General features: G+C 55.9%; 2 protein-coding genes and 1 long non-coding RNA gene across 5 annotated transcripts; 1 reads left to right on the top strand and 2 right to left on the bottom strand.

Moving 5' to 3' along the window:
• Positions 1 to 548: 548 nt before the first annotated feature.
• On the bottom strand, positions 549 to 6,403 carry LOC144380287 (uncharacterized). The gene is made up of 2 exons (XR_013444329.1): positions 3,145 to 6,403; positions 549 to 3,111 (listed from the first exon to the last, which is right to left on the bottom strand). It is a non-coding gene; the product is annotated as an uncharacterized LOC144380287 (long non-coding RNA).
• Positions 6,404 to 11,700: 5,297 nt separating this feature from the next.
• Positions 11,701 to 18,182, bottom strand: EMC10 (ER membrane protein complex subunit 10). Of its 2 annotated transcripts, XM_036068109.2 has the most exons (8): positions 18,000 to 18,182; positions 16,961 to 17,033; positions 15,925 to 16,034; positions 14,963 to 15,067; positions 14,439 to 14,620; positions 14,180 to 14,273; positions 13,131 to 13,217; positions 11,701 to 12,903 (listed from the first exon to the last, which is right to left on the bottom strand). In XM_036068109.2, the coding sequence occupies exons 1-7, from the start codon at positions 18,111 to 18,113 to the stop codon at positions 13,131 to 13,133; spliced, it is 765 nt and encodes a 254-aa protein (XP_035924002.1). In that variant the 5' UTR covers positions 18,114 to 18,182; the 3' UTR covers positions 11,701 to 12,903. The 2 variants fall into 2 exon arrangements, with proteins under 2 accessions (XP_035924002.1, XP_035924001.2); XM_036068108.2 differs by lacking the exon at positions 13,131 to 13,217 and having other exon boundaries at positions 18,000 to 18,180.
• A 49-nt stretch (positions 18,183 to 18,231) lies between these two features.
• GARIN5A (golgi associated RAB2 interactor 5A) lies at positions 18,232 to 22,774 on the top strand. Of its 2 annotated transcripts, none has more exons than XM_036068103.2 (5): positions 18,232 to 18,467; positions 18,670 to 18,788; positions 19,136 to 19,266; positions 21,691 to 21,964; positions 22,575 to 22,774. In XM_036068103.2, exons 1-5 carry the CDS (start codon positions 18,407 to 18,409, stop codon positions 22,743 to 22,745), a joined length of 756 nt encoding a protein of 251 aa, XP_035923996.2. In that variant the 5' UTR covers positions 18,232 to 18,406; the 3' UTR covers positions 22,746 to 22,774. The 2 variants fall into 2 exon arrangements, with proteins under 2 accessions (XP_035923996.2, XP_035923999.1); XM_036068106.2 differs by having other exon boundaries at positions 18,235 to 18,467; positions 22,610 to 22,771.
• Positions 22,775 to 23,637: the final 863 nt, after the last annotated feature.

Raw genomic sequence — 23,637 nt, 5'->3', positions numbered from 1 at the left:
CTACCCTCTGCTGCTTTCTGCTCTTTGCCAGGGAAGGAAACGGGCATTTATCGAGCACCTATTGTATGCCAGACAATCTCCTTACGCTCTCCTCCCCCTCAATTCTCCCCATTCCTTCATTTCTGCTCCATCTGCTCTTTCTTGGGGAAACAGGCAACTATGGTGCACCTACTGTATACCAGGCAATTAACATCCCATCTCACCTCCTCTTGCCTCCTTCTCCCTGTCCCTCTCCCTCTGCCAGCTTCTCCCTTCCCTGTGTTCTCTGGGCCCTTTGGGGGAGGAGAACAAGCATTTACGGAGCACCTCCTGTGTGCCCCATGATTTGCCCCTACTGCCTCCTCCGTGTGCGTCCTCCCCTTTGCCAGTTCTTCTCGAGGTCACCTCCACCCTTCTGGCCCGCCAGCCTCAACCTCCTCAGCCAACCTTTCTTTCCCTTTTCCTGTGCCTGCACCTTCCTTTCCCCCTTCTCTCTCCCCCCCTAGGAAGTCAATGTGCATTTATTGAGTGCTTCCTATGTACTCACAGCCTAACCTACACACACTCTCTTTTCTTCATTTCTTCTCCTGGGCCCCTTCTCTCCTCCAGCTTCTCCCCTCTTCTCTGCCCTGTCTGCTCTCTCCTGGGAGAGGAAATAGGCATGTATTAAGCGCCTACTCTGTGCTGCTCCTTATATACACTGTCTGCCATTGTTTGCCTCACAGGCTCTGTTCTTCCTTCTCTCTTCCTCTCTGCTTTCTTCCCTCCTCCTGGCTGCTCTTTCTGTGCGCACTACCAAGGAGGGAAATGGGCATGTTAAGCACCTACTGTGTGCCCACTGCTTTACATATATTGTCTCCTTCCTTCACAGCTTCTCCTATTCATTCTCTCTGCTGGCGCTTCCCCTCCCCGTCTTTCTTGTTTCTCCTGGGGAAAGAACACTTAATAAACACCTACTGTATGCCCAGCAATTTCCCTCAATGACTCTCTCTCCTTAGGCTGTTTTTCCTCCCATTTTTCCTCTAAGGTGGTTTCTTCACCTTCTTTCTGACTTGTCTCCTTTCTCCTGAAGACTGGAATGGGCATTTATTGAGCACCTACTGGGTGCTGAGCTTTTTATAAGCACAGCCTCCCCTCCTCACAATCTCCTCCCCCCTTTCCCTTCCTCTCTGCTGCCTCTTCTGTTCCTTTCTGCTCTCCGTGCTCTCCAACAGAAAAGGGAAGGGGCACTAATTGAGCACCAACTATGTGCTAGGTAATTTACACACACTGACACCTCTCATTAAACCTTCTGTTCTGCCCTCCCCTTCTATTCCACCGGCTTCCTCTCTCTTTTTGTTTCTTCTTAGTAGTGGAAGCTCTGAATTTTCCAGGCAGAAGGGATTTAGGGCTACACTGGGAGTCTCTGTCACCACCCTGGAGAAGCAGCAGATCGTCTCCTCCTCACAGTGATGGTGACAACAGATTTCAGCTCCAATTTTATTTCTTCATTAGAAAAAAAAAAAGCGTGGATAATAGCCACTCTCTGGCGTAGGGGAGGGACAAGGGGACTGAGTCAAGACCAAGAAAGAAAGAAAGTACTAGAACAGAACATGGGAGGCAGCAAGCGCCCACTGGAGGAGGCGCTGATTCTTCTGGCCATTAAGCCATGAGTTACTACCTCTCCCGACCCTGCTGCGGCTGCCAGGCTCCCACCACCTGGAGCAGCAGATAAGGAAACTGAAAGTCAGAAGGGGAAAGGAACTTGCCTGCCAGTCTCCCTTGATCTCTCTCCCTCTCCCTCGCTCTGAGTGTCTTCCCACCGTAATTCTCTTGTCTGTTCCCTCCCTCTCTCTTTCAGACTTTCTCAGACTCTCTCACTCCCTCTGATTCTCTCAGACTCTCTCTCTCAGACTTCCTCAGATTCTCTTGCTCTCTCTCTTTCTCTCTCTGACTCTCTCTTCCTCTCTTTCTCAGACTCTCCCTCTCTCAGACTCTCTCTCTCTCTGACTCTCTCTCCCTCTCTCTGATTCTCTTAGACTCTCTCTCAGACTTTCTCTCTCTTTTCTCTCAGACTTCCTCAGACTCTTTCTCTCTCTCAGACTCAGACTTTCTATTTCTCTCTCTCTCTCTCAGACTTTCTAAACTCTGACTCTCTTTCTCTCTCTGACTCTCCCTCTCTCAGACTCTTTCTCACTCTCTGATTCTCTCGGACTTTCTCTCTCAGACTCTCTCTCTCCCTCTCTCAGACTCTCAGACGCTCTTTCTCTCTCTCAGACTGTCTCAAACTTTCCCTCTCTGACTTTCTCAGACTCTCTCAAACTTTCTCTCAGACTCTTTCTCTCTCTCAAACTTTCTCAGAATCTCTATTTCTCTCTCAGACTCTCTCAGACTTTCTGAGACTCTCTCTCAGACGCTCTCAGACCTCTCTCTCTCAAACTCTCTCTCCCTCTTTCAGGCTCTCTCAAACCTCTCTCTCTCAAACTCTCTCCCTCTCTCAGACTCTCTCAAACTCTCTCTCTCCCTGATTTTCTTAGACTCTCTCAGAATTTTTCTCTCAGACTCTCTCTCAGATTTCCTCAGACTCTCTTAAACTCTCTCTCAGACTCTATTTCTCTCTCACACACTCTCTCAGACTTTCTGAGACTCTCTTTCTCTCAGACTCTCTCTCTCCCTCTCTGTCAAACTCTCTCTCCCTCTCTCTCTCTGATTCTCTCAGACTTTCTCTCTCAGACTCTCTCTCCCTCTCTCTGACTCTCTGACTTTCTCAGACTCTCTCTCAGACTGTCTCGAATTCTCCTCTCTCAGACTCTCTCAGACTTTCTCAGACTCTCTCAAACTCTCTCCCTCTCTGATTCTCTGACTTTCTCTCTGACTCTCTCTCTCTCAGACTCTCTCTCCCTCTCTCAGACTTTCTCAGACTCTCTCTCAGACTGTCTCACACTCTCCCTCTCTGACTCTCTTTCTCAGACTCTCTCTTTCCCTGACTTTCTCAGACTCTTTCTCTCTCCCTCTCTCCCTCTCTGATTCTCTCAGACTCTCTCTCAGACTCAGACTCTCAATCTCTCTCTGATTCTCTCACTTTCTTTCTCAGACTCTCTCAGACGCTCAGACTTCCTCAGACTCTCTCGCTCTCACTCTATCTCTGACTTTCTCAAACTCTCCCGCCTCTCTCTCCTCTCTGACTTTCTGACTCTCTTTCTCTCTGTTTCTGACTTTCTCAGTCTCCCTCTCTCAGACCCTCTCAGACTCTCTCCCTCTCTCAGACTCTCTTGACTTTCTCAGACTCTCCCTCCCTCTCTCTCAGACTTTCTCAGACTCTCTCTTTCTCTCAAATTCTCTCTCCCTCTCTGATTCTCTGACTCTCTTTCTCTCTCAGACTCAGACTCTCAGTCTCTCTCTCTGATTGTCTCACTTTTTCTCTCAGACTCTTAGGCGCTCAGACTTCCTCAGACTCTCCCGCTCTCACTCTCAGACTCTCTGATTCTCTCAGACTTTCTCTCTCAGACGCTCTCAGACTCTCTCGCTCTCTCATATTCTCTCACCCTCACTCTCTGACTCTCTCAGACTTCCTCAGACTCTCGCTCTCTCTCTCTCTCAGAATCTCTCTCTTTCTCTGACTCTCTCTCTCTGACTTCCTCAGACTCTCTCTCTCAGATTCTCTTATGCTCAGACTCTCTCTCACCCTCTCTTTCTCAGACTTTCAGACTCTCTCAGATTCTCTCTCTCAGACTCTGTGTCTCACTCAGACTTTCTCAGACTCTCTGACTCTGACACTTTCTCTCTCACTCTTTTTCACTTTCAGACTCTCTCACTCTGTGACTCTCTCTCAGACTCTCTTTCACTCAGATTCTCTCACACACACCATCTCTCATTCTCATACACACACTCTGTCTCAGACTCTCTCAGACTCTCTCTCAGACTCTCTTTCTCTCAAACTCTGATTCTCTCACTTTCTCTCTCAGACTCTCAGACGCTCTCAGACTTCCTCAGACTCTCTCGCTCTCACTCTCTTAGATTCTGATTCTCTCAGACTTTCTCTCTCAGACGCTCTGACTCTCTCGCTCTCACTTTCTCTCTCAGACTCTCAGACGCTCTCAGACTTCCTCAGACTCTCTCGCTCTCACTCTCTTAGATTCTGATTCTCTCAGACTTTCTCTCTCAGATGCTCTGACTCTCTCGCTCTCACTCTCTCTCTCTCTCAGACTCTCCCTCTCTGATTCTCTCAGACTTCCTCAGACTCGCTCTCTCACTCTCTCAGACTCTCTTTCTCTGACTCTCTCTCTCAGACTCTCTCACCCTCTCTTTCTCAGACTCTGTGTCTCAGACTCACTCAGACTCAGACTCTCTGACTCTCTCTCTCACTTTTTCAGACTCTCACTCAGACTCTCTCACTCTGTGACTCTCTCAGACTCTTTCAGATTCCCTCACACACACTCTCTCTCTCTCTGACTCACACACTCTCTCACTCAGACTGTCTCTCCTCAGATTCTCTCTCATTCTCTCAGACTCTCACTCTCAGATTCTCTGACTCTCCCTATGACTCTCTCTGTGTCTCTCAGACTCTCTCTTTCTCTGACTCTTTCACTCACTCTCTCTCAGACTCCAGACACTCTCAGTCTCTTTCTCTGACTCTCTCTCAGACTCTGTCTCTCTCTCAGATTCTCTCTCCCTCAGATTCTCTTTCTCTCTCTCTCTCAGACTCTGTCTGACTCTCAGTCTATCTCTCAGACTATGTCTCTCTGTCTCTCAGACTCTGTCTCTCTCAGACTCTCTCTCCCTCTCTCAGACTCTGATTCCATGTCTCACTCTTCATCTTTTTCTTTCTCACCTCTGTTCCTCTGTCCCCCACACAGTTTCTATCTCTGCCCCATCTGTGACACACACTTTCCTCCGCACACTAATTTCCCTCACACTTCTGGTTTCTTTTGCTCACACCTTCTTGATTGTGCCTTGCTTCTCCTCCTCTTCCTCTCCTCTCTGTCCTGATCTGCGTCTCTCCCCACACACGCCCACACAGGTTTTCTTTATTCCTCTCATCGTGCTCCTCAGAGTTACTCTTTATTTCATACACACACTTCTCCCATTTCTCCCCGAAACGATGCTCTTGTCCTTCCTCACCTTCATCTACCCCAACCCCACTGGTCTGGCTTCCCGTCCTGTGGCTCTCACCCTCTCTGGAAGCTTATCTCCTTTCCTCAGGACTTTAGTCCCACCTCACACTCTCCTCCCCCTGCGCTTCACTCAGCCCCCTCATCTACCCTGTCCCTTTGCTCCCCAGGAGATGTCGACGGGGATGGGGGGGTGGGGGTGACACCGAGGTGGCATCCCTGAGCCTGGAGCTTCCTGCTCTGTCTAGTTCCCACAGCAGCGCTGACAGGAGGGCCGCTCTGGGGCACCGTGTGGTGGGTCCTCCCCATGTTGGCTTACACTCCGCACCCTCTTCCCTCCCTCTGCTTCTCTGTGCCTCTCCTCTTCCTCTACTCCTGTCCCCTTCATCCCCAGCTTCTTTCCCTTGTATTTGGTTCTCACACCAACCCCCTGTTCTTCTGGCTGTAGTCAGGGAGCACATCTTTTCCTTCTGCTTTCCGCTTCCCGTTCCCCTCTGTCCTCTCCGTCCTCTGTCTCTGTCCCTCACACAGACTCGGGGTCCATGGGGTCTCCTATCTCCCCCCGCCCCCGTCTATCCATACTCTCACTCGGCTTTTCCTGTACCTTCTTTTCATCGATTTTTTTGCTCTTCTTTCCTCCTTCGTCTTCTCCCCTACTCGCCTTCACCCCCGGGGTCCTTCCCGCCATTCCGACTCTACCCCACCTCACGCCCTGGCTTCTCCTCTTTCCTGGACAGTGCCCCCCCCCAATTTTCCTTCACCATTTCTCTGCCTTTCCTCGTCCCTGAGCGTCTCGCTCACCCTCTCCTGTCCCTCCGTCTCTCTTCCTCCCACATCCGCGCCTCCCCCCGCGGGCTGCACCCCTGCGAGGCCCGGGCCCCCTGCTGCCTCCTAGAGCGGGGAGGCCCCTCTGGCACCCACGGCCCGGGCCGGGCGTCCCCTGCCTCCGAAGAAACGGCCCCGTGATTTGTGTTTCACACGTCATGCAACTCCTGTCACGTCCTGCCAGCTCCGGGGACCATCGGCCCACCGGTCTCTGCAGCTCCTCGCGCACCGGGACGGGGCCACCGCCCGCGACCTGGAACGGCGTCACCTCTCGGGAGGCGGCAAACCCTCCCTTCCCTCTCCTCTAGTTCTAGCTCTGTCGCTCCTTCGGTCCCCTTCGTCGCCCGGCTCCTTCCCCACACCGTCGGCTCCGCACCCTCTCTGTTTTCCCGGCCGTCGAGCCGTCCTCTCCCTCGGCGGCGGCCGGGCGCTGAGGAGGGAGCGGCGTCTCGGCAGCGGGTGTGAGCCGAGCGCGCGCGCGCCTCCCGCCCTGCCCTCCACCCTCGCTCTCGGCCTCCTCGTCTCCGCGCGGCTCCCCCCGGCTCCCCTCCTCAGCGGGCCCCGGCCACCGCCTCGGCCTCGGCGCGCGCGCGCCTTCCTGTGCGCGCGCCTGTGCCTGTCCGCGCGCGCCTTCCTGTGCCTGTCCGCGCGCGCCTTCCTGTGCGCGCGCCTGTGCCTGTCTGTGCGCGTGCGCGCTCTGGCCGCGGCCGGGCCCCTCTTCCCGCCAGTTTCCTCCCCCTCCTTCCCCGCATCCCTCCTCCTCCTCCTCTCGCCCTCCCGCCGCTCCGCACACCCTGTGTGGCACAGCCACCCCTCACTACACACCTCGCTCTTCTCAGTTTGGTCTTCGCGCTCTCTCCTCTCCACCCTTCTTCTTCCACTTCTCTCTCACCTCCTCTCCCCACTCCCGGTTCCTCGAGCCTCCCTCACACCCGTCCTTTCTCGGCCTCTCCCCGTCTCTGCCCTTCTCTTTCCCACCGGCCCGCTCGCTCGCTCTCCACACTCCTGTCTGCCTTTTTCTCCTTTTCTCTATTTCCCGTCTGCTCTTCTCCCTTCCCCCGCTTTCCTTCCTTCTGCCTGCTCTCCCCTCCCCTGCCCCGCTCGGCCTTGGCCTTTGCATCCCGGCCGCCAGCAAGCTCTCCGCTCCTTGCTTCCCCTTCTCTCCCTTTCCTTCCCCTCTCCCCGCCTGCCGTCTCGGCCTTCTTACCCCGTCTGTCTCAGCTGCTCCGGGCTGCTCCTCCGCTCCGCACCCTCCCCTTCTCCCCCGACCGTCTCCTTCCTCTGCCTTCCATTTTCCGACTCTGTCCCTTCCTCTCTCTCCCTCCTTCTCCTTCCCCCAGCCTCGCTCTCCCCGCCACGGTCTCCTTTCCTCTCCCCTCTCCGCCTCCTTCTCTCAGGGTACCCCCCAGTCCGTCTTCTCACTCATCTTCCTTTCCCCCTCTCCTCATTCCATGTTTTCCCCTACACTTTCTCTTCCAGTCTTTCCTCCTTGCTCCCCTCTTGCTCGTCTCCATCCCTTCTCTCTCCTCCCCCTTTCCAATCTCTCTCCCTTTTTCCTTTCTCTCCTCTCTGAACCTGTCACCTCTGCTCTCTCTCCTCTGGGACTTCTCCCCTCCACTGGCCTCCTTTCCTCTGCACCTTGTCTCCCAGTGTCCCTGTGTCAGGGAGGCCCCTCCATTGTCAGCCAGCCGCATCCTCAGCAGGAGCTCTGAGATCCTCTCCTTTGCCTCCCCCTCCTTCCCTCTCCCTCCCTGAAGTTCGGAGCTGACATCCTCCCAGGGATCTGTGCAGGGTTTGTGGCAAGAGGCTGGACAGCCTGGAGCAGGGCTGCCAAGCCAGAGCCCCGCCTTGGGTGGAAGGGCCTCTGTGACACCCATTTTCTCTCTTTTTTGTCTGTCCTGGATGCTGGCCACTGCCTGGAGGAATGAGGCCTGCTCCCAGCCCAGGAAGGAGGATCCAAAGAACTGGCTTAGAGACAGGGAGTGAGTTGCCTAAAGACACTTGCACGTAAGTGCCAGGGTGGGGCTGGCTGGGCCACCCTGCAGTTGGCCAGGAATTGGCTCCTCCACTCTCCTGAGCCCTGGACTCCTGTCTGAGCTTGGTGAGAAGGGGGCTGCCTCCTTTCTGCCCCGTTCTCCTCCCCAACCTGCCACCATCTTCTCTTCCTCAGGCAGCATGGAGCATGGGAGGATTTCACCTGACTCCCATTTCACAGATGAGAAAATAGGCATCGGTGTTCCTGAAGACCAGCATCTGCTAGGACAGAGGCTTCACGGGAACCCCGACCTTCCCAAGGGCTAAGAGCACCCCCTGCAAGGCACTTCTCTTCAGGGAGAGGGTCCATGTGGGCCTGACCTCCCCAGAGTATCCAGGAGAGCATCCTATGGGTCTGAGACGCATTCTCAGGCAGGGTGAAATCTTTTATCACCACCTACTGATAAAGGACAGAACTGTAACCCAGCTGTATTAGACACCAGGAATGATGTCAAGCAAAATTCTGTAAAATTTTTACTCCTGGCCAATATGTAAACATCACACCCAGCAAGCTTCTTGGTATGCCAATTTACACCTCCAGATTTCATGTTTGTAAGTCATCCTATGGGTGGATTCTCTTCTGTGTTGCCATGGAAATGCACACATGCCTACTATGGGAAACTAAGGAAAGTGGGATTTGGTTTACAGAGTTTGCTTGGTAGCCTATTTCTAGGAATTGGGCCAAATTGAGTTTTCCTTTGTAATGACACCATTATGCCTTGCTGACTGGGAGGTGGGTGCAGGCAAAGATGAATGACAGCTAAAGAAGCCCCAGGGATTGGTCTCCGATCCTCACCATGGAGTCTCTCTGATGGGTTAAATAAAGGAGCTTATAGAACTCATTCCAAAAGCCACCTGCTACAATGCACAATTCTGGATAGTAGAGTCTTAAAATATACTAAAATCGGCCTTATATATTTTAAAAGATTGCCTATCCTATAACTCTGTGCTAATTATACCTAAATGACCATATGAAACGCTAGGCTGGAAAAGGGGCTTCCTAAATGCCAGGAAGCAGGTAACATTTTGTAGGGCAAAGAAGGGCATCCAAAGGGCAAGGCAGGAAACTGGGGAGGGAGGCAACCCTTTCCCTGAGCATTGACCTTGCAGGTGCTCTCCCACCTTAGACCAGAGGTCAGGAGGCCAGGGTAAGGGTGCAGGAGGGAGAGAGTGGGCACTGAGCTCCATGGGGACAGAGAGGGAGGGATATGGCAGAAAGGTGGATGGGGCCATGGGGGCTTAGAGGGTGCCTGCAGCCTGGCTGGGTGGTATCTGAGGGACTCATTCATTGAGGTTGGGGGGTGCTCGTCAATGAGGCTGAAAAGGAGGAACAGATTGGAAACTAACAGACCTCCAAGGCCAGGCTGAGGGGCTGGGACTTTGTCCTGAGGGCACTACGCAGCCATGGGAGGGCTCAGAGCCGGGGAGGAGTGGGGGGCAGCTGTGTGTCAGAAATCCGCCCCCCGTGAGGCCAGGGAAGGAGGCTGGGCTGATGGTCCAGGTGGGGGAGGATGAGGCCAGTGCTGGGGCCAAGGGGGACAGGAGAAGGGGTGAGGCAGGAAGGAACAGCAGAGTAGGGCACCGCAGTGCTCTGGTCTGTGAGGCCAAGCAGGTGGTTGCACCACTTCCTGGAGTAAGGATTCCTGCAGGGGCTCCGACTGGGGGCGGAGGGGTGGCAGAGACTCTCCCAGAGGCACAGCCTGGGGAAGGAGCCAAGGGTCTGGAGACCAGGAGGGGCGTCTGAGCGGGAGACGGGTTTGAGGATAGTCAGCAAGAGGGGCTCCAGTGTGGATGGGAGGTGGCTGAGGCTGCCCCCAGCAAGTCCCCCTCTGGCAGTGTGTCCTGCAGACACATGTGCATGTGTGTGAACTGATGCGGGCGCATGGGGATTCCTGCAGCACTGCTTGCAACAACCTGCAGGTCCCTCCACGGGGACCAACGAAGTCAACTCCGAGCCAGCTACATCACAGAATGAGGATGCACTTTATATCCCAGATGGAAACCTCTCCAACTTAGATAGGGAGAAAAAAACTAGAGCTACAGAGTGCCTGGGTGGCTCAGTTAAGCGTCTGCGCAGGTCACAATCCGGGGTCCTGGGATCGAGCCCCGCATCGGGCTCCCTGTTCAGCAGGGAGTCTGCTTCTCCCTCTCCCTCTCCCCATACTTGTGCTCTCTCTCTCAAATAAATAAAATCTTTAAAAAAAAAAAAAAAAACTAGAGCTACACATTTTTGTAAAACTATTTACACAGATGTTTGCTCGTTTATGTAGAGAGTATCTCCAGAGCAACAAGCAGGAGACTGGAAACTCAGGCTGCCCCCGGTGAGGGGAACAGGTGCCAGGCTGGGGTGAGCGGAAGGCTCTTTGCTTTGGATCCTATGGTATCTTTTGAGTTCCTTGCTATATCCCTGGATACCTTGGTCAATAAAATGAAATAGTAAGTGGGCTCTCCAGGGAGAGGCAAGAATTAGAAAATTTTAATGAGGACAGAGCCCCAAGGAGCCCAAACTAGCTCAGACAGTGACTGGAATATACCGCAGATTAACTCTGCTGGCTCCAGAGTGATTCAAAGAGTCTTAGAGGAAAAGAAGGTAATCAGGTAAAGAGTTCAATCTCAATCCATTAAAAAATTACAAAATGGTCCGACAAATGACTGGGGCAGGAATGCACCTGCCAGTGAGACAAAGGGTTAGGAACTCCGAGTCTGAACCTTGTCCAAGAAAGCACCAGGAAACACCATGGGGGCAATTCACGTGGAGCACAGACGGGAAAGAGAGGGCCAAGTCAGAGCACCCCTGGAACACTGTTTTATGTATTAAAGCCACAAAGAAACGGGTCGAACGATAACCCCCAATGTTGGCAGGTGTGTAACACAACAACACAGTCGAAGAAAATACTGTGGAACTGCAAATCGGTGGGACTGTTTGGGACTCTCAGGCCACTTGTTGCAGCACAGCGGGGAGTGGCTGGCCCCTGGGAGCGAGGTCTGAGGGAAGAGAAGAGCCAAAGGAAGGGCCACAGCAGGACAGGAATCCAGAGGGACCAGAAAACAGACAGGGTGGCTTGAGGAGTCAGACAAATCACAAGAGGAATTCAAAATCATTAAGTGCTGCCCTTGAGCAAAGGACAAGAATGGTTCCCAGAAAATGCCAATTGGTGCTACCGGGCTCCACTTCCCTGGAGACAGATGCAGAGCCTCACAACACGGAGAGGTTTGAGCCATCTGCTGGCGAGGTCGTGGGGGAAGGGAGACTGGCATTTGCTCCATGGAGAGCAACTTAGCAACATGGGTCACGTTTACAAATGCCACCCTCCTTTGGCCGCCGCTGGGGTTTCATCTTGGTTACATCTGCATCTGTGAAAAGGGTGACATCCGTAGGTGGAGGCCAGGTTGAATGAGCTCCGGGCGCATGTCTCTGGTGGGGCACAAAAAACGAGGCCACTCCCCCACTAGGAGAAGTCTCCAGAATATACGGTGCAGAAGCAAAGAAGCAAGGGCAAGGCTGTGTAGGGGACTCGCTACTTGTGCGTTACAAAAAGAAAGGAGGACAGCGTGTGTCCCTACCTGCCCGCGCAGGCACAGACACGAGGAGGGAAATGAAGCACATGAGAGCAAGCGGGGGAAACAACTGTCCACCACACACCTCTTATGTTGTTTTGACAGCAGAGCCACACGAATGCACCACTTTTTCATAAAAGTGTTTCCAATCTGCCATCGTAATTCCACTTTTGGTCATGCATCCCCAGGAAATAATTCAAACTCACCAAAGAGAGACTGGAGAGCGCTCGCTGTCGTGCTATTTATAACCACATCCAGCAGGAAGCTAAATGTTGAACATTTGGGGAACGGTTTAATAAACTGCCATACAACACGGCGGAGCGTTACACGGCATTTCAGGGACCGTGCCGGCCATTTCTGTGTGCTTCTGAATAACACACAGAGCGGAGCGGCGGAACTCAATCAAGCCTGTACACCAGGACTTCCCTGGAACCAAATCAACGGGTGCCTTTGGTTGCTGGAAGTCGTAGCTTTTCAAAACCCTGATGTATCTCAATATATCGTCGGTATTTTTAAATAGACAAAGGTGGGGGGGTGATAAATAGGAAAAGGCCAGCAGTCCTCTCCTGGTGGCCTGTCCCAGGGAAGACATTCCAGGCAGGGGAAGGGATTCTATTTACATCATCCGGCCCTCGACTCTACTAAACATTAGTTTGTCTTTACTTTAAAAATCATTTCTTCATGCCCCAAAGCCTATGGGAGGCCTGGCATCCTGATGGGGCAGGACACCTAAACTCCTGCTCAGAGCCATGGGCAGATAAAGGCCGGAGAGGTGTCCCAAGGCAGGGCTGCTGGGAGGAATGGGGCCCAGGGGGCGCCCATGGCCAGCCCACACCTGCTCTGTGCCAGGCCCCTCAAGGGCAGACAGGTGGGAAGTGCGTGGCCCAATCCAGTGTCAGACAAGGTAGAAGGACCCTCTAGCCTAGCCAGGGACAGGCAGGGCAAGAAGACCACGAACAAAGGCACAGAGGCTGGAGAGAACTCGGCATGTTCCCAAACTACGAGGCTCAGGGGAAAGGGGGACAAACACAAGGTCAGAGCTGGACCAGGAGCTCGAGCTCCATGCTGTGGGCAAGAGGAAGTCTTTGGGGCCACGGAGGGACCACAGGGGAAGGCAGGGTGCACCAGAATCTGGCCACCCGTCCGCCTAGAGGGAAAGGACTCCTGGGGAGGAGTCCTTCTACCCTCACGGGATGGAGCTGGGAGGAGCTAGCAAATCCTTCTTGGGATGATCAAGGACAGGAGCACTCTGGCAGGAAGGGAGTTGCCTGGACGAAAGAGGACCAGGCACTGATGCCCTGGCCCCTCAGCGGCCACTGCCCCCACCACCACCCCCGCCGCCGCCCCCTCCCTGGCCCCCGGCGTCTGGAGCTCCTGACATCATGAGGAACAGGACGACAGGAATGATGTACATCCACTGTGGGCCAGGTGGGAGGATGGGACGATGGACAGACAAACAGAGAGAGAGACAGAAAGAAGAGAAGTGAGTACGAGCCACATTCCCCCAGGGCAGGAAGGTGGGGGAGCCGGCGTGAGGGGAGGCCACGTGAGGGAAGGGGGCCCACGTCCCCTACATCACTACAGGTTGGGGAAGGGCTGGTGGGGTGCAGGGAAGGTGGAGGCGGGAGGGGGCTCAGTCCTCACTCAGGCCTCCTGCGGCGGCGGCGTGGGCCCCGGGGCGGCAGGACGCAGGGCTGTGAGCAACACAGCCCCCCCGAGGATGAGGTGCCACTGAGGAGGGAGGGGGCACAGGTCAGGGCCAGGGGTGGCCATGGGGTCCTGTGGCCACTGGGGAGGGCAGATCTGGGGCAGCGGGTTCTTGGCCTCTCTGGACCTCAGTTTCCCCACAGCGCGGCTGCCAGGAGCTACTGGCAAACGAACGGAGGCCCCACAGGCACCACTCAGGGCAGGAGGGCTTGGCATCCTCCCACCACAGTGGCCTCCGCTGTCTCCTGCCCCTGCCTTGGGCGGACCAGCCTTCTGCCCCAGTGCCCCCAGCCCCCCGCACCAGCCCCAGCCCGGCAGCACAGGCCCGGCCCTTTCCAGCTCCAGACCAGCCTCCCGAGCACCTCCACTCACAGCCCTACCTCCCCTAACCGCCCCTTCTCAAAGCCACCAGCATCCCAGGCCCAGCTGGAGGACCCCACCCAGCCTCTCCTTTCCAAAGCTCCCCGTTCCATTTAAATCTCTGTCTCCTTCCCTTCTTCAGCCTCACAGTACTGGCCCAGCTCAGGCCTCGTCCCAGCCCCCTCCCAGTACTGACCCCATCCCTCCCCTGACCACCGCCCTCCTCACTGCCCTTCCTCCAGACAGGCCTCTGCTCAAGACCGACACTGCCTGTACTGCACCTGCCCCCAGCCTGAGGCAGGCCTGGGCTGCCACCGGGCCCAGGGGACCCTTCCCCGTCTCACCCCGCCACCTGGCTCTGGGCCGGCCGTTTGCTGAGCCTGGATGCCCTGTGACCGCTGCCATGAACAGACCCAGGCAGAGGCAGCGCATGGCCCATAGTCCTCACCCACTCCGCCCAAGCCTTGGGCTCAGCCCAGGTGCCAGGGGACGGGCCCGGAGGCGACAAGCAAGCCCCACGCACAGGAGGCCTAGAGGATGAGGAACAGGCCGAGGGCCACAGGGGAGAGAAGGGCAGAGGGGGACTCAGGAGGGAAGGGAGCAGGGGCAGGCAGAGCTCCACTCACATATTTGGCGAAAAAGGACTTCTGTTCCTGGGGGTTCTTGGCCTTCTGGGCCTGCTCCATCTCCAGGCGCTCAATGAAGGCTGCGGTCTCAGGACTAGGGGTGGGCGGAGAAGGAGAGAGGGTAAGGGGCTGGGGCAGCCAACGAGGACACGGCAAAGCCAGCAGAAGGACGGCTGAGACAGACTGGACTGCCCACGCCCCTGCCCTGTACCCACACCCCGGGGCACCCGCACCCCGCGCGCACCCTGCCCACCCTCACCCCGGGGCGGTGGCCGGCGGCTGCAGCTGCACAGAGGTGTTGAACAGTTCCAGGTCCACGTCTTCCACTTCGTGTCCCCTGCAGCCCCCAGGATGCGTCACCACTGACACGCCCACCACGTTGCCAGCCACGTCCACGTGCAGAGTCAGCTGGTCCGAGAGGTGCGACTCCACCAGGGAGCACTGGGGGGGGGGGGCAGGGGGATCAGGGCTGCCACCCAGACCTTGCCCACGCCAAGACCCCGAAGTCTCCAACCCCTCTCACAGGGCCCAGAAGGATCTTTCAAAGCCCTTCATGGGTTTCCCCTCCTTCGGGCACAAGTCCAAGTACAAAAGCCTCCCCATGAGGTCCTGTGATGTCCCATCGAAGGGCCCACCACCTGGATTGTCCCCCTCCAGCCCAGGGGACCCTTGAGGGCAAGGCCAGGTCTGAGTCCTCCCTGTCCATAAATGTTGGGGCACAAATGGTGGAAGCCAGGCCGGGGCAGGTGGGAGGCACAAGGAAGGTCCCCGTCACTGACTCACCGCAGGGACAAAAGAGGAGACATAACCGCCAGCTTCTGGGCCATCAGGGGCCCCAGGGCGCTGAGGGACCCGGACACGGTACAAGCCATTCAGGGCCGCCACATCCTGCAGGGCAGAGGAGGGTGGCAGTGAGAAGGACAATGAGCGGCCCCCGCCAGGCCTGGACTGCCACCGGGCCCAGGGGACCCTTCCCCCGTCTCACCCCACCAGCATCCCCTAACCCCTAGCCCAGAACTTTTCCCAGTGGGTGGCCCCGCCGGTGAGTGAGGCCAGGAGCCACTGGGTGCTCCACCTGGGGGAGAAGCCACCTTAAGGGCAGCAGAGCCCAGCCCAGGGATATAGTGAGTCCCAAGGACACTTTCCTCAAACCTGAATCCAGTTGCACCTGGGCCCACCCCATACCTAGACTCCCCCAGTCACAGGAGTGACAAATTCTCTTGAGAGGCAGCTGTGACAAAGAACCATATGGGAAGCACACAGCAAGGCTGGCTGGGGTGGACCACCTCCCCCAGGGAGGGCGCCCATGGGCACATGCCTGCCCACGATGAAACCTGCATCCCCAGCCTCCCTGGCAACTACATCTGGCTAAAGGGAGAGAGTGCAAGTAGACTGTAGCAGCTTTGGTGGGCCGTCCCCAAAAGATGGCTTCTCTCTCTGCGCCTCCTTTTTCTCTTCCTCTGGCCTGCTGCATCTCCGTGCACCATCCCTAGGGAGGACCAGGCCAGGCCAGGGAGGAGCCTGGCCTTGAGGAAGCCACGAAGCACACTATGGTAGAAATAACCTTCTTTTGTTTAACTGTGGCCCTTACGGGGATCTCTTTCTCCTCCCCAGCAAATCTCCTCCTAACTGACTGTAAAGCATCTTGGCTGAAGGAAGGGTGAGACGAGCTAACGATATCGCATGGCATGCTCCAAGACACAGGTCCCCCCACACCCCAGCCAAGCCCCGGGTCCCCTCCTCACCCGGAGCCGGCCCCGCTCCTCCTCATTGAGCTGTCGCTGCGACAGGGACAAACTGCCGTCCTGCTGGTTCCAGAGCAATGAGCCCCGCTTCCGAAAGTGGGCACTGTCATCTGTGGGGAATCAGGGCTCAGCAGCCACCCCATCACTGAACCCCTTGCAATGACCAGGTTGCTTCCCCCTCCCGAGCCCCCATTTTCCCACTTGCAAAGTGGGGACACCCCCCCCACCATGTCCTGCCCTCCTATCTCACAGGGCAGCCCACGGCAGATGTCTAGACACCACAGCTCCTAAGCCCTGCCTCTGCCTTGCCAGGTGACCCAGGGACAGTCACCTAATCTCTCTGAGCCTCAGTTCTCCCAGCTGCAAAATACAGGGGCTTCCAACCACTGGGCCATGTCAGAACCAGTGGGGCTTTCCCGGCAGAGGCCAGGGTCTGAGTCAGGAGGTCTGTGGAGGGTCCCAGCTTCAGCGTTTCTAACAAGTGCCCCAGAGTTTGGGGGCTTGGACCTCTGGGCCATACTGACCTCTGTGCTCTGGGAATCTGAGCACCTGAATCGTAGTTATTTAAGCTGGGCTGTACAGCAGGTCCGGGCTCTACCATTCACTTACAGAAGGACCTTGTGTGGCGCCCCTCTGAGCCTCAGTTTCCCCTTCTGGAAAATGGGGCTATCTCTAATACCCACTAAGTTGCATGACTGCAGCAAGGGCAAATGAGCGAATACACGCAGAGCATCTAGCCCCTAGTGCAGGGCACAGGGTGACTGGTCTAAGAAGTCTGCTCTGAGTTTATCACTGCTGCACTGGCCTTTCTGAAACTAGGATTTGTCTTACAGATAAAGGGAGTATTCAAAGGTAGGGTTCCTTCTCTCTCATGTCCTCCCTGCCCCAACCTCCCCAGAATAATGCAAACACACTCTGAGGGGCAAAACTTTTAGTAAATGGATGGCATGTCTCACACTGGGTAGCACCCAGACCCAAGTTCTTGACTTCACGGGGCACCAGGAAAGTGCCCAGACAAGGACGTTGCTGGACTCACCGATCTCGAATGAATGCTCCAGCAGCAGCCCCACGGTGCCACAGCCCTCACCCTCTCGACCTTCTGCTCCCGCCTGCAGGTGAGAGAGAGGTCCCCAGGTGAGGACCATCAGAGCCCTCAGCAGGGCAGGACCCACGGACCCCAGGGCAGACGCAGGCTGAAGGAGGAACCTTACTTTCACGTTCATATCCAAACACTGACACTTGTCCACCATGATTCCACCCGCAACCGCCCATTTCATGAAAATTCATGATCTGGACGGTCCCCAGAAAACCAAAGCCTGCAAAGAAGCGTAACTTTGTTTCCAAGGCAACCATCTCCAGTTCCAAGGCAACTATCTTCACGGCTGGCATTGTAAACATTCGTGGGTTAAAGGATACCTGAGCTTCCTTCCCAACCTAATACACAAGTGGCCTCGTTTTCACCTTAACAGCCACAGTAGCGACGCTGCCGCCCGAGTTCCGCCCCTTATCAAGTACATACAAGGCTCCACGCCGTCCATTTCTCCAAATTCAAATTTCTCCTACCTCTGCGTCCTCCAACCACGCCCTGGCACCTACGCAACCCTCACACCTGCGCAACCCGGTGCCCAGATTTTAATCCTCCAACTCAAGATCCCGCCCTCCTTATGCATATTCAGGAGGCAGGACTTTATCCAATCACTCCAGAGCCTCTCTGCCCTTTTCGTTTTAGCCGCCCCTACGTCTGATTCGCCAAGGTTCCACCAGGGCCACACCTCCTCATGCATATTTAACGGCTGCGGATCCCTAGCGTTTCAACGTTAACACGATGTTCTCGCCCCAACCTCCTTCGGCGCATCCTCGTTTTTACAGCACCGAAAGCCCAGGGACCAAGATCCGATCCAAGCCCCGCCCCCTCATGCATATTCACGCGCTAAAGCCTTCCTAACTATACTCACTTTCACCTCTTCTTCCCTCTTCGCCCTGCAATGCCTCATTCCCACCTTACCCAACCTAAACACCCGAGACCCAGGATTTCCGTCAGCCCCACCCCCCGTGCAGAGCCAATGAGTACTCACCCCCCGCAGAGCGGCCCCGGACCGGCAGCCACTGCCCCGGGCCCGGCTGGGGGCTGCTGCCGCCATCAGCAAGAGCAGGAGCAGCCGAGTAGCCACAGCGCCGGCGGCCGCCATTTTGGCCTCTTCCCATCAGGCCAGGGGAGGGAGTGAGCCGGGCGCTATGGAGCATGCCGCGCATGCGCCTGCGCCAGTTCTTTGCGCATGCGCACTAGCGCCCCCACCGGGGTATGACGTCAGCCGGGTGGCTACAGCTTCATCGAGGTCTCTGGGCACCGCCCCCTATGATGACGTCACAATAACGACCGTCTCTTCGGTGACGTTAAAGCGGGTCTGCCGCGTTGTGACGTGATAGAGCCCGCGGCCCCACCCACCGGTTTTCTCCGCCGGCACCTCCCTCTGCTCTCCCCATGGGGCGGGGCGTTGCGATGATGCGGGGGCACGAGGCTAAGCCGGCCCCCAGTGGAACAGGTGAGGAGGGACCGGGTGGGATGGCAGGCGAGAGGCGGAGCCGGGCCCGGTGGGGTTGCACCAGGTGAGGGATGGGGCCGACGATACGAAGACTGATAGCCCAGATTCCCCTACCCTCAGAGCGGGACTTCCCTGGGCCCTACCAGCTGGGGGGCCCCGGCCCAGTCTCCTGGACTAGACCGCCCGAACTTCGCCTCTCTAGAATGCCCCCTGGTTCCAGCCTATCCCACGGGCCGGCCCGGACGGCTCCAACGCCACCTCCTGAGCGGCGAGTTCGACCAGCTGCGAGACTTCCCCATCTTTGAGAGCAACTTCGTGCAGGTGTGGAGCCCCAGAACCCCCTGATACCGAGCCTGGGCTTGAGCCCTGTCCTGACTTGGGGAACCCCTGCTCTGCCGACTTCTGACCATTCTCCTATAACGTTCATCTCCTGGGATTCTGGATCGACCCCCACCCCCATGCTTCTAGACCTTTAGCTTCTCTATGAACCCTGGCCTCTGATTCCCTTGGTTCATTTTCCCTGACTTCACACCCGGATAACTCTTGACCTCTGACCCCAGGATATCTGACCCCGGACTTGGTGTTTAATACACTTGGCTCATGACCCTTAATCCCACCAATCCTGCCTTCCATCTATCTGCCTTCTAACCTCTAACCCCTGGCCCCAGGTGACCCGGTTAGGAGAAGTCGCCAACAAGGTCACCATGGGGGTGGCAGCCTCCAGTCCAGCCCTGGAACTCCCGGACCTGTTGCTGCTGGCCGGCCCTGCCAAGGATAACGGACACCTGCAGCTCTTTGGGTGACTGCCCCCATCCCAGCCTAGACCTCCTCCATCCCCAGCTCTGGGCATCCTGGGCCCCCTCCCTGCAGCACCTCCTCTCACACAGATGACTCCCAGGGCCAGGAGTCTTGGATGGCTGCCAGCCCACTGTGGGCTGCTGTACACGCAGGGGAACAAGGGGAGGGCAATCCATGGGGGCTAGAAATCAGAGATAGATGGACATGAGAGGGACAGTCCTCAGCCTCACCCTGGCAAGGATCAGAAGAATAAGCATGTATGCAGGACCTGCCGCATGCCCGGCACCCTGTAGGCCATGCAGGTAACCTCATCTCCGACATACTCGCATGGTGGGGCTCCGTAGCCCCATCCTTTGAAGAGATAAACCGAGGCTCAGAGAGGGGAGCCAATTACCCAGAGACACACAGTGGTTCAGGGGTTGGGTTGGGATTGGAATCTCAGGTACCTCATCCTTACTGATCTCATGATTCTTTTTTTTTTTTTAAGATTTTATTTATTATTTGACAGAAAGATAGAGCCAGAGAGCATAAGCAGGGGGAATGGCAGAGGGAGAGGGAGAGGGAGAGGGAGAAGCAGGCTCCCCACTGAGCAAGACTCACATCTCACACACACACACACACACACACACACACACACACTCAAAGGGGCCCACAGTTCTTTGTCTGCAGTTCTGAAATCTAAAAAGTTCTTTTGCAACCCACTTGGTGGCAGAATCTGATTCTGACCTAACTAAATGAAGGCTACTTACAGCCTTTATGTATTGCCCCTGTAGAAGTTTAGAACATTCCACAAAGCAGTATGCTGACGCCTTACGGTGCACCGGGGCATTTTCTCTTCTGCACTGCTCCTTTTCCTTTCAGTGCTAATCTATCCCACCAATTGACCTCACTGCTCACTGAGTCATGACCTTCAGTGGGAGGGACACTAAGGACAGTGCCAAGGGGTGCTTGGAACCCCCATAATCTCCTTCAACACTGTCCCCCAAATAAACATACCGTCAAGGTAAAAACCCTGAGCTTGCTCTGCAAATAAAGCCTCAAGACTCACTCAGCCCCTAGTTCCTCACTTCTAACCTGCTTGCAGCCTGGAGCTAGCCTGGGCCAGTTGGGATAAGCATATTGTGGGTGTTCACCCTTCCTTTAAAACCAGCTGCAGGTGCATGCTACTTTTCCACTCTGCTTATTCCCTCCTCAGCACTATGTCAACATTCCCTTCATATCAACATAAGTACACCCACCACATCCTTTTTTGGACATACACGAGCTTGGACCCCAAGCTTGCATCTGGTGCTGTTACCATCCTGCCTGGGTTCAAATCCTGCCTTCACCTCTTCTTCACTGGCTTTAGCCAAGTTCCCTACCTATCTGTGCCTCGGTTTCCCCATCTGGAACATGGGGATAAGAGGAGACCCCACCTTCTAGGGCTGTCAGGGGATAAACTGAGTAAATGTTTGTGAAGTGCTTAGAACAGCCCCTGGCACGGGGTCAGTGCTTTGTAAACATCAACTGTTATTCTGCCATTTGGGGAAATGTCATAACAGATGGAGCCACCTACCTAACTGACAGTAGTGTTGTGCCTGGTGTCTTGAGATTATAGCCAGTGTGGTAGGCAGAGGGCATCCATGGGTACAGGCGTGAGAGTGTCTGTAAGATCAATTCCTAGAGGTAGTATTGCTGGGCCAGAGGGTGGTATATGGCTGCCCCGTGTTGTGGGTAAGAACGTGGATAAGACTTGGGTTCAAATCCCTGTTGTGTGACCTGGGCCAAATTATCCACCCTCTCAACAAGCCTCCATTGAGCACCTGCCATGTGTGAGCTCTGGGTACTCGGGGAACAGCGGCGAACAAAATGGGACCAAAATCTCTGTCTTCAAACAACCCCTCTGGGAAGGCAGACAGAATAAGTGACAATTTGTCCAATGGGGTGAGGTCTGTGGAGACATATCAGATGGGGTAGAGGGAGTGGGGAGGTCTGCAAGGGTGGACATGGCTGCAAGTAAGCCACGGGTGTAAACAGACCTTCTCCCAGAGAAGGCGCTTCTTGAGAAAGACACAAGATGAAGGGGCCAAGCCACGGGGCTGGCTGGAGGAAGATTTCCCAGCCTGTGCAGTGGTCCTGAGGTTGGAGCTCGCCTGGTAGGTTTATGGAACAGCAACGAGGCCGGTGTTGCCGGGGCTGAGTGAGTGAGAGAGTGAGCGGAGAGGTAACAGAGGAGGCAGATCCTGCAGGGCCTGGTGGTGAAGGTGCTGCGGACTTCGCGTTTACCCGGAGCCGCGGCAGGGACGTGAACTTGGGTGTTGGCTGGCGCCCTCTGGCGGCCGCGTGGGAACAGAGCGGCGAAGGCCGGGGCCGCCGCCCAGGCGGGAAATCACGGCGCCGAGCCAGGGAGCGGCAGAACCTGAGGCTGCCCCTTCCGCCCTCCCAGGCTGTTCCCCTTGCAGTTCGTCCAGCTCTTCGTCCACGACGAAAGCCGCTGGCAACTCAAGGTCAAGTTCCGCACCGGCCGCGCCTTCTACCTGCAGCTGCGGGCCCCGGCCGAGACCCGAGACCGCGAGTTCGGCCAGTGGGTGCGGCTGCTGTACCGCTTGCGCTTCCATCCGGCCGAGGGCGCCGTGCCTTTCACGCGGGACTACTCGACGGTGGAGGATGGCGAGGACGGCGAGGACGACGAGGACGAAGAGCCGATAGAGCGAGAGGAGGTGGGGGAGGGGCGGGGCTGCCAGGGAGGAGGTGGGGCGGGGAGTGGGCGGGGCTGGGGCTGGACTCCGGGGTGGGGGCGTGGCGGAGGTGGGGGGGAGGGGGGAGGGGGGAGGAAGCCGCCGGGAATTTGGACTATCGTGAGGTAGGGCTGGGGACCTAGACTCCTGAGTATGAGGGAGGGCTGGGGGCCTGGATTCCTGTGTTCAGAGCGCCCGGCACCTAGGAAGGACCGACTCCTGAGTCCTGAAAGGGTATGAAATCTCTGTGTAGACACAGCAAGATCTCAAGGCAGGGTCTGCAGGGCCTTGGGTACACTAGCCAAGATGGCTATATAGTTCCCTAATTGGGCACCCCTATCCCCCAGCCTCTCTCCCCTTGACCTACTTCGGTGGAATATGGGGAGGGGACACCTGGGCCTTGAAGGGCTAGGGTGGGCCAGACCAGATGACCCATTCCCTAGAAGGCCTTGGGGAGGGGAGGAGCACCAATCTTTGAAGGTGGGGCATTGAAACCTCTTCCTCTGGAGACACCCCACTCTCCCCACGTTCCAGGTACGTACAAAGTCACCCCACCCACCCACCCATCCCAAAACTGCCAATACATCTGCAGGTCAAGGCCTCTGAGACACTCTTTCTTATACTCAGCTTCAAGCCATGGAAGCCAGACTTGACCCACAGACCTCTGAACTCTGGGGACTCTGATTCCTCCAATATCCGTAAGGTCACAAAAGGACCAGAGATCAAAGTACCCTACCTCAGGGCCAGAAAGATGAATTATTAAAATTAATAAAGATCGGCCACTTAAGAACTTAAGAACAACCAGGTCATGAGCACTTTTGTCAACATCACCAATTCAACATTGCCTCAGTATGATGTTCAGTTCATCGTGTGTGGCTCCCCGGGCCACCATGAGACCTAGTGCCCACCATTCCATCATGGCTACCTCACCAGAGTAGTCTTCCCCATCTGGGCTTTGGTTCCTCTTTAACTCATCATGGTTGCCACTGCAGCTAGCCCGCCTCCTTCCCACTCATAGTAGCTAGTCCCAGAGGGCTGCCTCCACAAGGTCGTGGTTCACCTGTGACTTGTAATTGCCATGGCAACATGGTAGCGTCGCTAAAGTAGCTATTCCAAGATGGAGGCCTCAACGTGGTCTGTTTCATCAGGGCTGCCTTATCATGGTTGCCATTCCAATCTGCTGTCCCCATCACCCACCCCCAGGTGACTAAGCCCCTGTGGGAAGGAGGAGGCCGAGCTACAAATTCAAGAAGGACAGACAGACACACACAGGTTGTAGACAAGACTATTATCTTCTCAGTAGCAACTCTGGAAAGGGAAACAGTGTTCAGGGAGGTCTAGGTTAGGACCCAGCAGCCAATCATCTTGGCAGGTGGAAGACAGTCTTACTGTGGCACTGTGGGGGGAAATGAGAAAAGAGTAAATGAGGTGGGCTGGGCTTCCCAAGTCTCTGTGCCCCAGCCCCAGGCTCCTTTGCCAGCTAGATTCACACGGCTAGCAGGGGGAGCACGTTGATCCTTCACATCTCCGTGGGGCAGTCAAACCACTGTCATGGTGTCTGTGATTCCTGTAGCTTTGAACCCCAAACTGGGATGTTCTCATCAGGGATTTCTAAGCAGCTGCTGGTGACAGGCTGTCACTGGAATCCCAAAGTA

This window comes from Halichoerus grypus, chromosome 15, assembly GCF_964656455.1.
Source record: "Halichoerus grypus chromosome 15, mHalGry1.hap1.1, whole genome shotgun sequence".
Classification (NCBI taxonomy): domain Eukaryota; kingdom Metazoa; phylum Chordata; class Mammalia; order Carnivora; family Phocidae; genus Halichoerus; species Halichoerus grypus.
This window is presented reverse-complemented; position numbering and strand designations above follow the sequence as displayed.

What these genes read in the sequence shown, in the direction of transcription:
- EMC10 (XM_036068108.2), bottom strand. Translation starts at nt 18,113, where the DNA reads ATGGCGGCCGCCGGCGCTGTGGCTACTCGGCTGCTCCTGCTCTTGCTG. An exon ending in AGGAGCGGGGCCGGCTCCGG is followed by an intron (nt 15,068 to 15,924) that starts GTGAGGAGGGGA and finishes TCTGCCCTGCAG; the next exon opens with GATGTGGCGGCCCTGAATGG. An exon ending in TCTCCTCTTTTGTCCCTGCG is followed by an intron (nt 14,621 to 14,962) that starts GTGAGTCAGTGA and finishes CCCCCCCCCCAG; the next exon opens with TGCTCCCTGGTGGAGTCGCA.
- GARIN5A (XM_036068103.2), top strand. Translation starts at nt 18,407, where the DNA reads ATGGGGCGGGGCGTTGCGATGATGCGGGGGCACGAGGCTAAGCCGGCC. An exon ending in TTGAGAGCAACTTCGTGCAG is followed by an intron (nt 18,789 to 19,135) that starts GTGTGGAGCCCC and finishes CCCTGGCCCCAG; the next exon opens with GTGACCCGGTTAGGAGAAGT. An exon ending in GGACACCTGCAGCTCTTTGG is followed by an intron (nt 19,267 to 21,690) that starts GTGACTGCCCCC and finishes CCGCCCTCCCAG; the next exon opens with GCTGTTCCCCTTGCAGTTCG.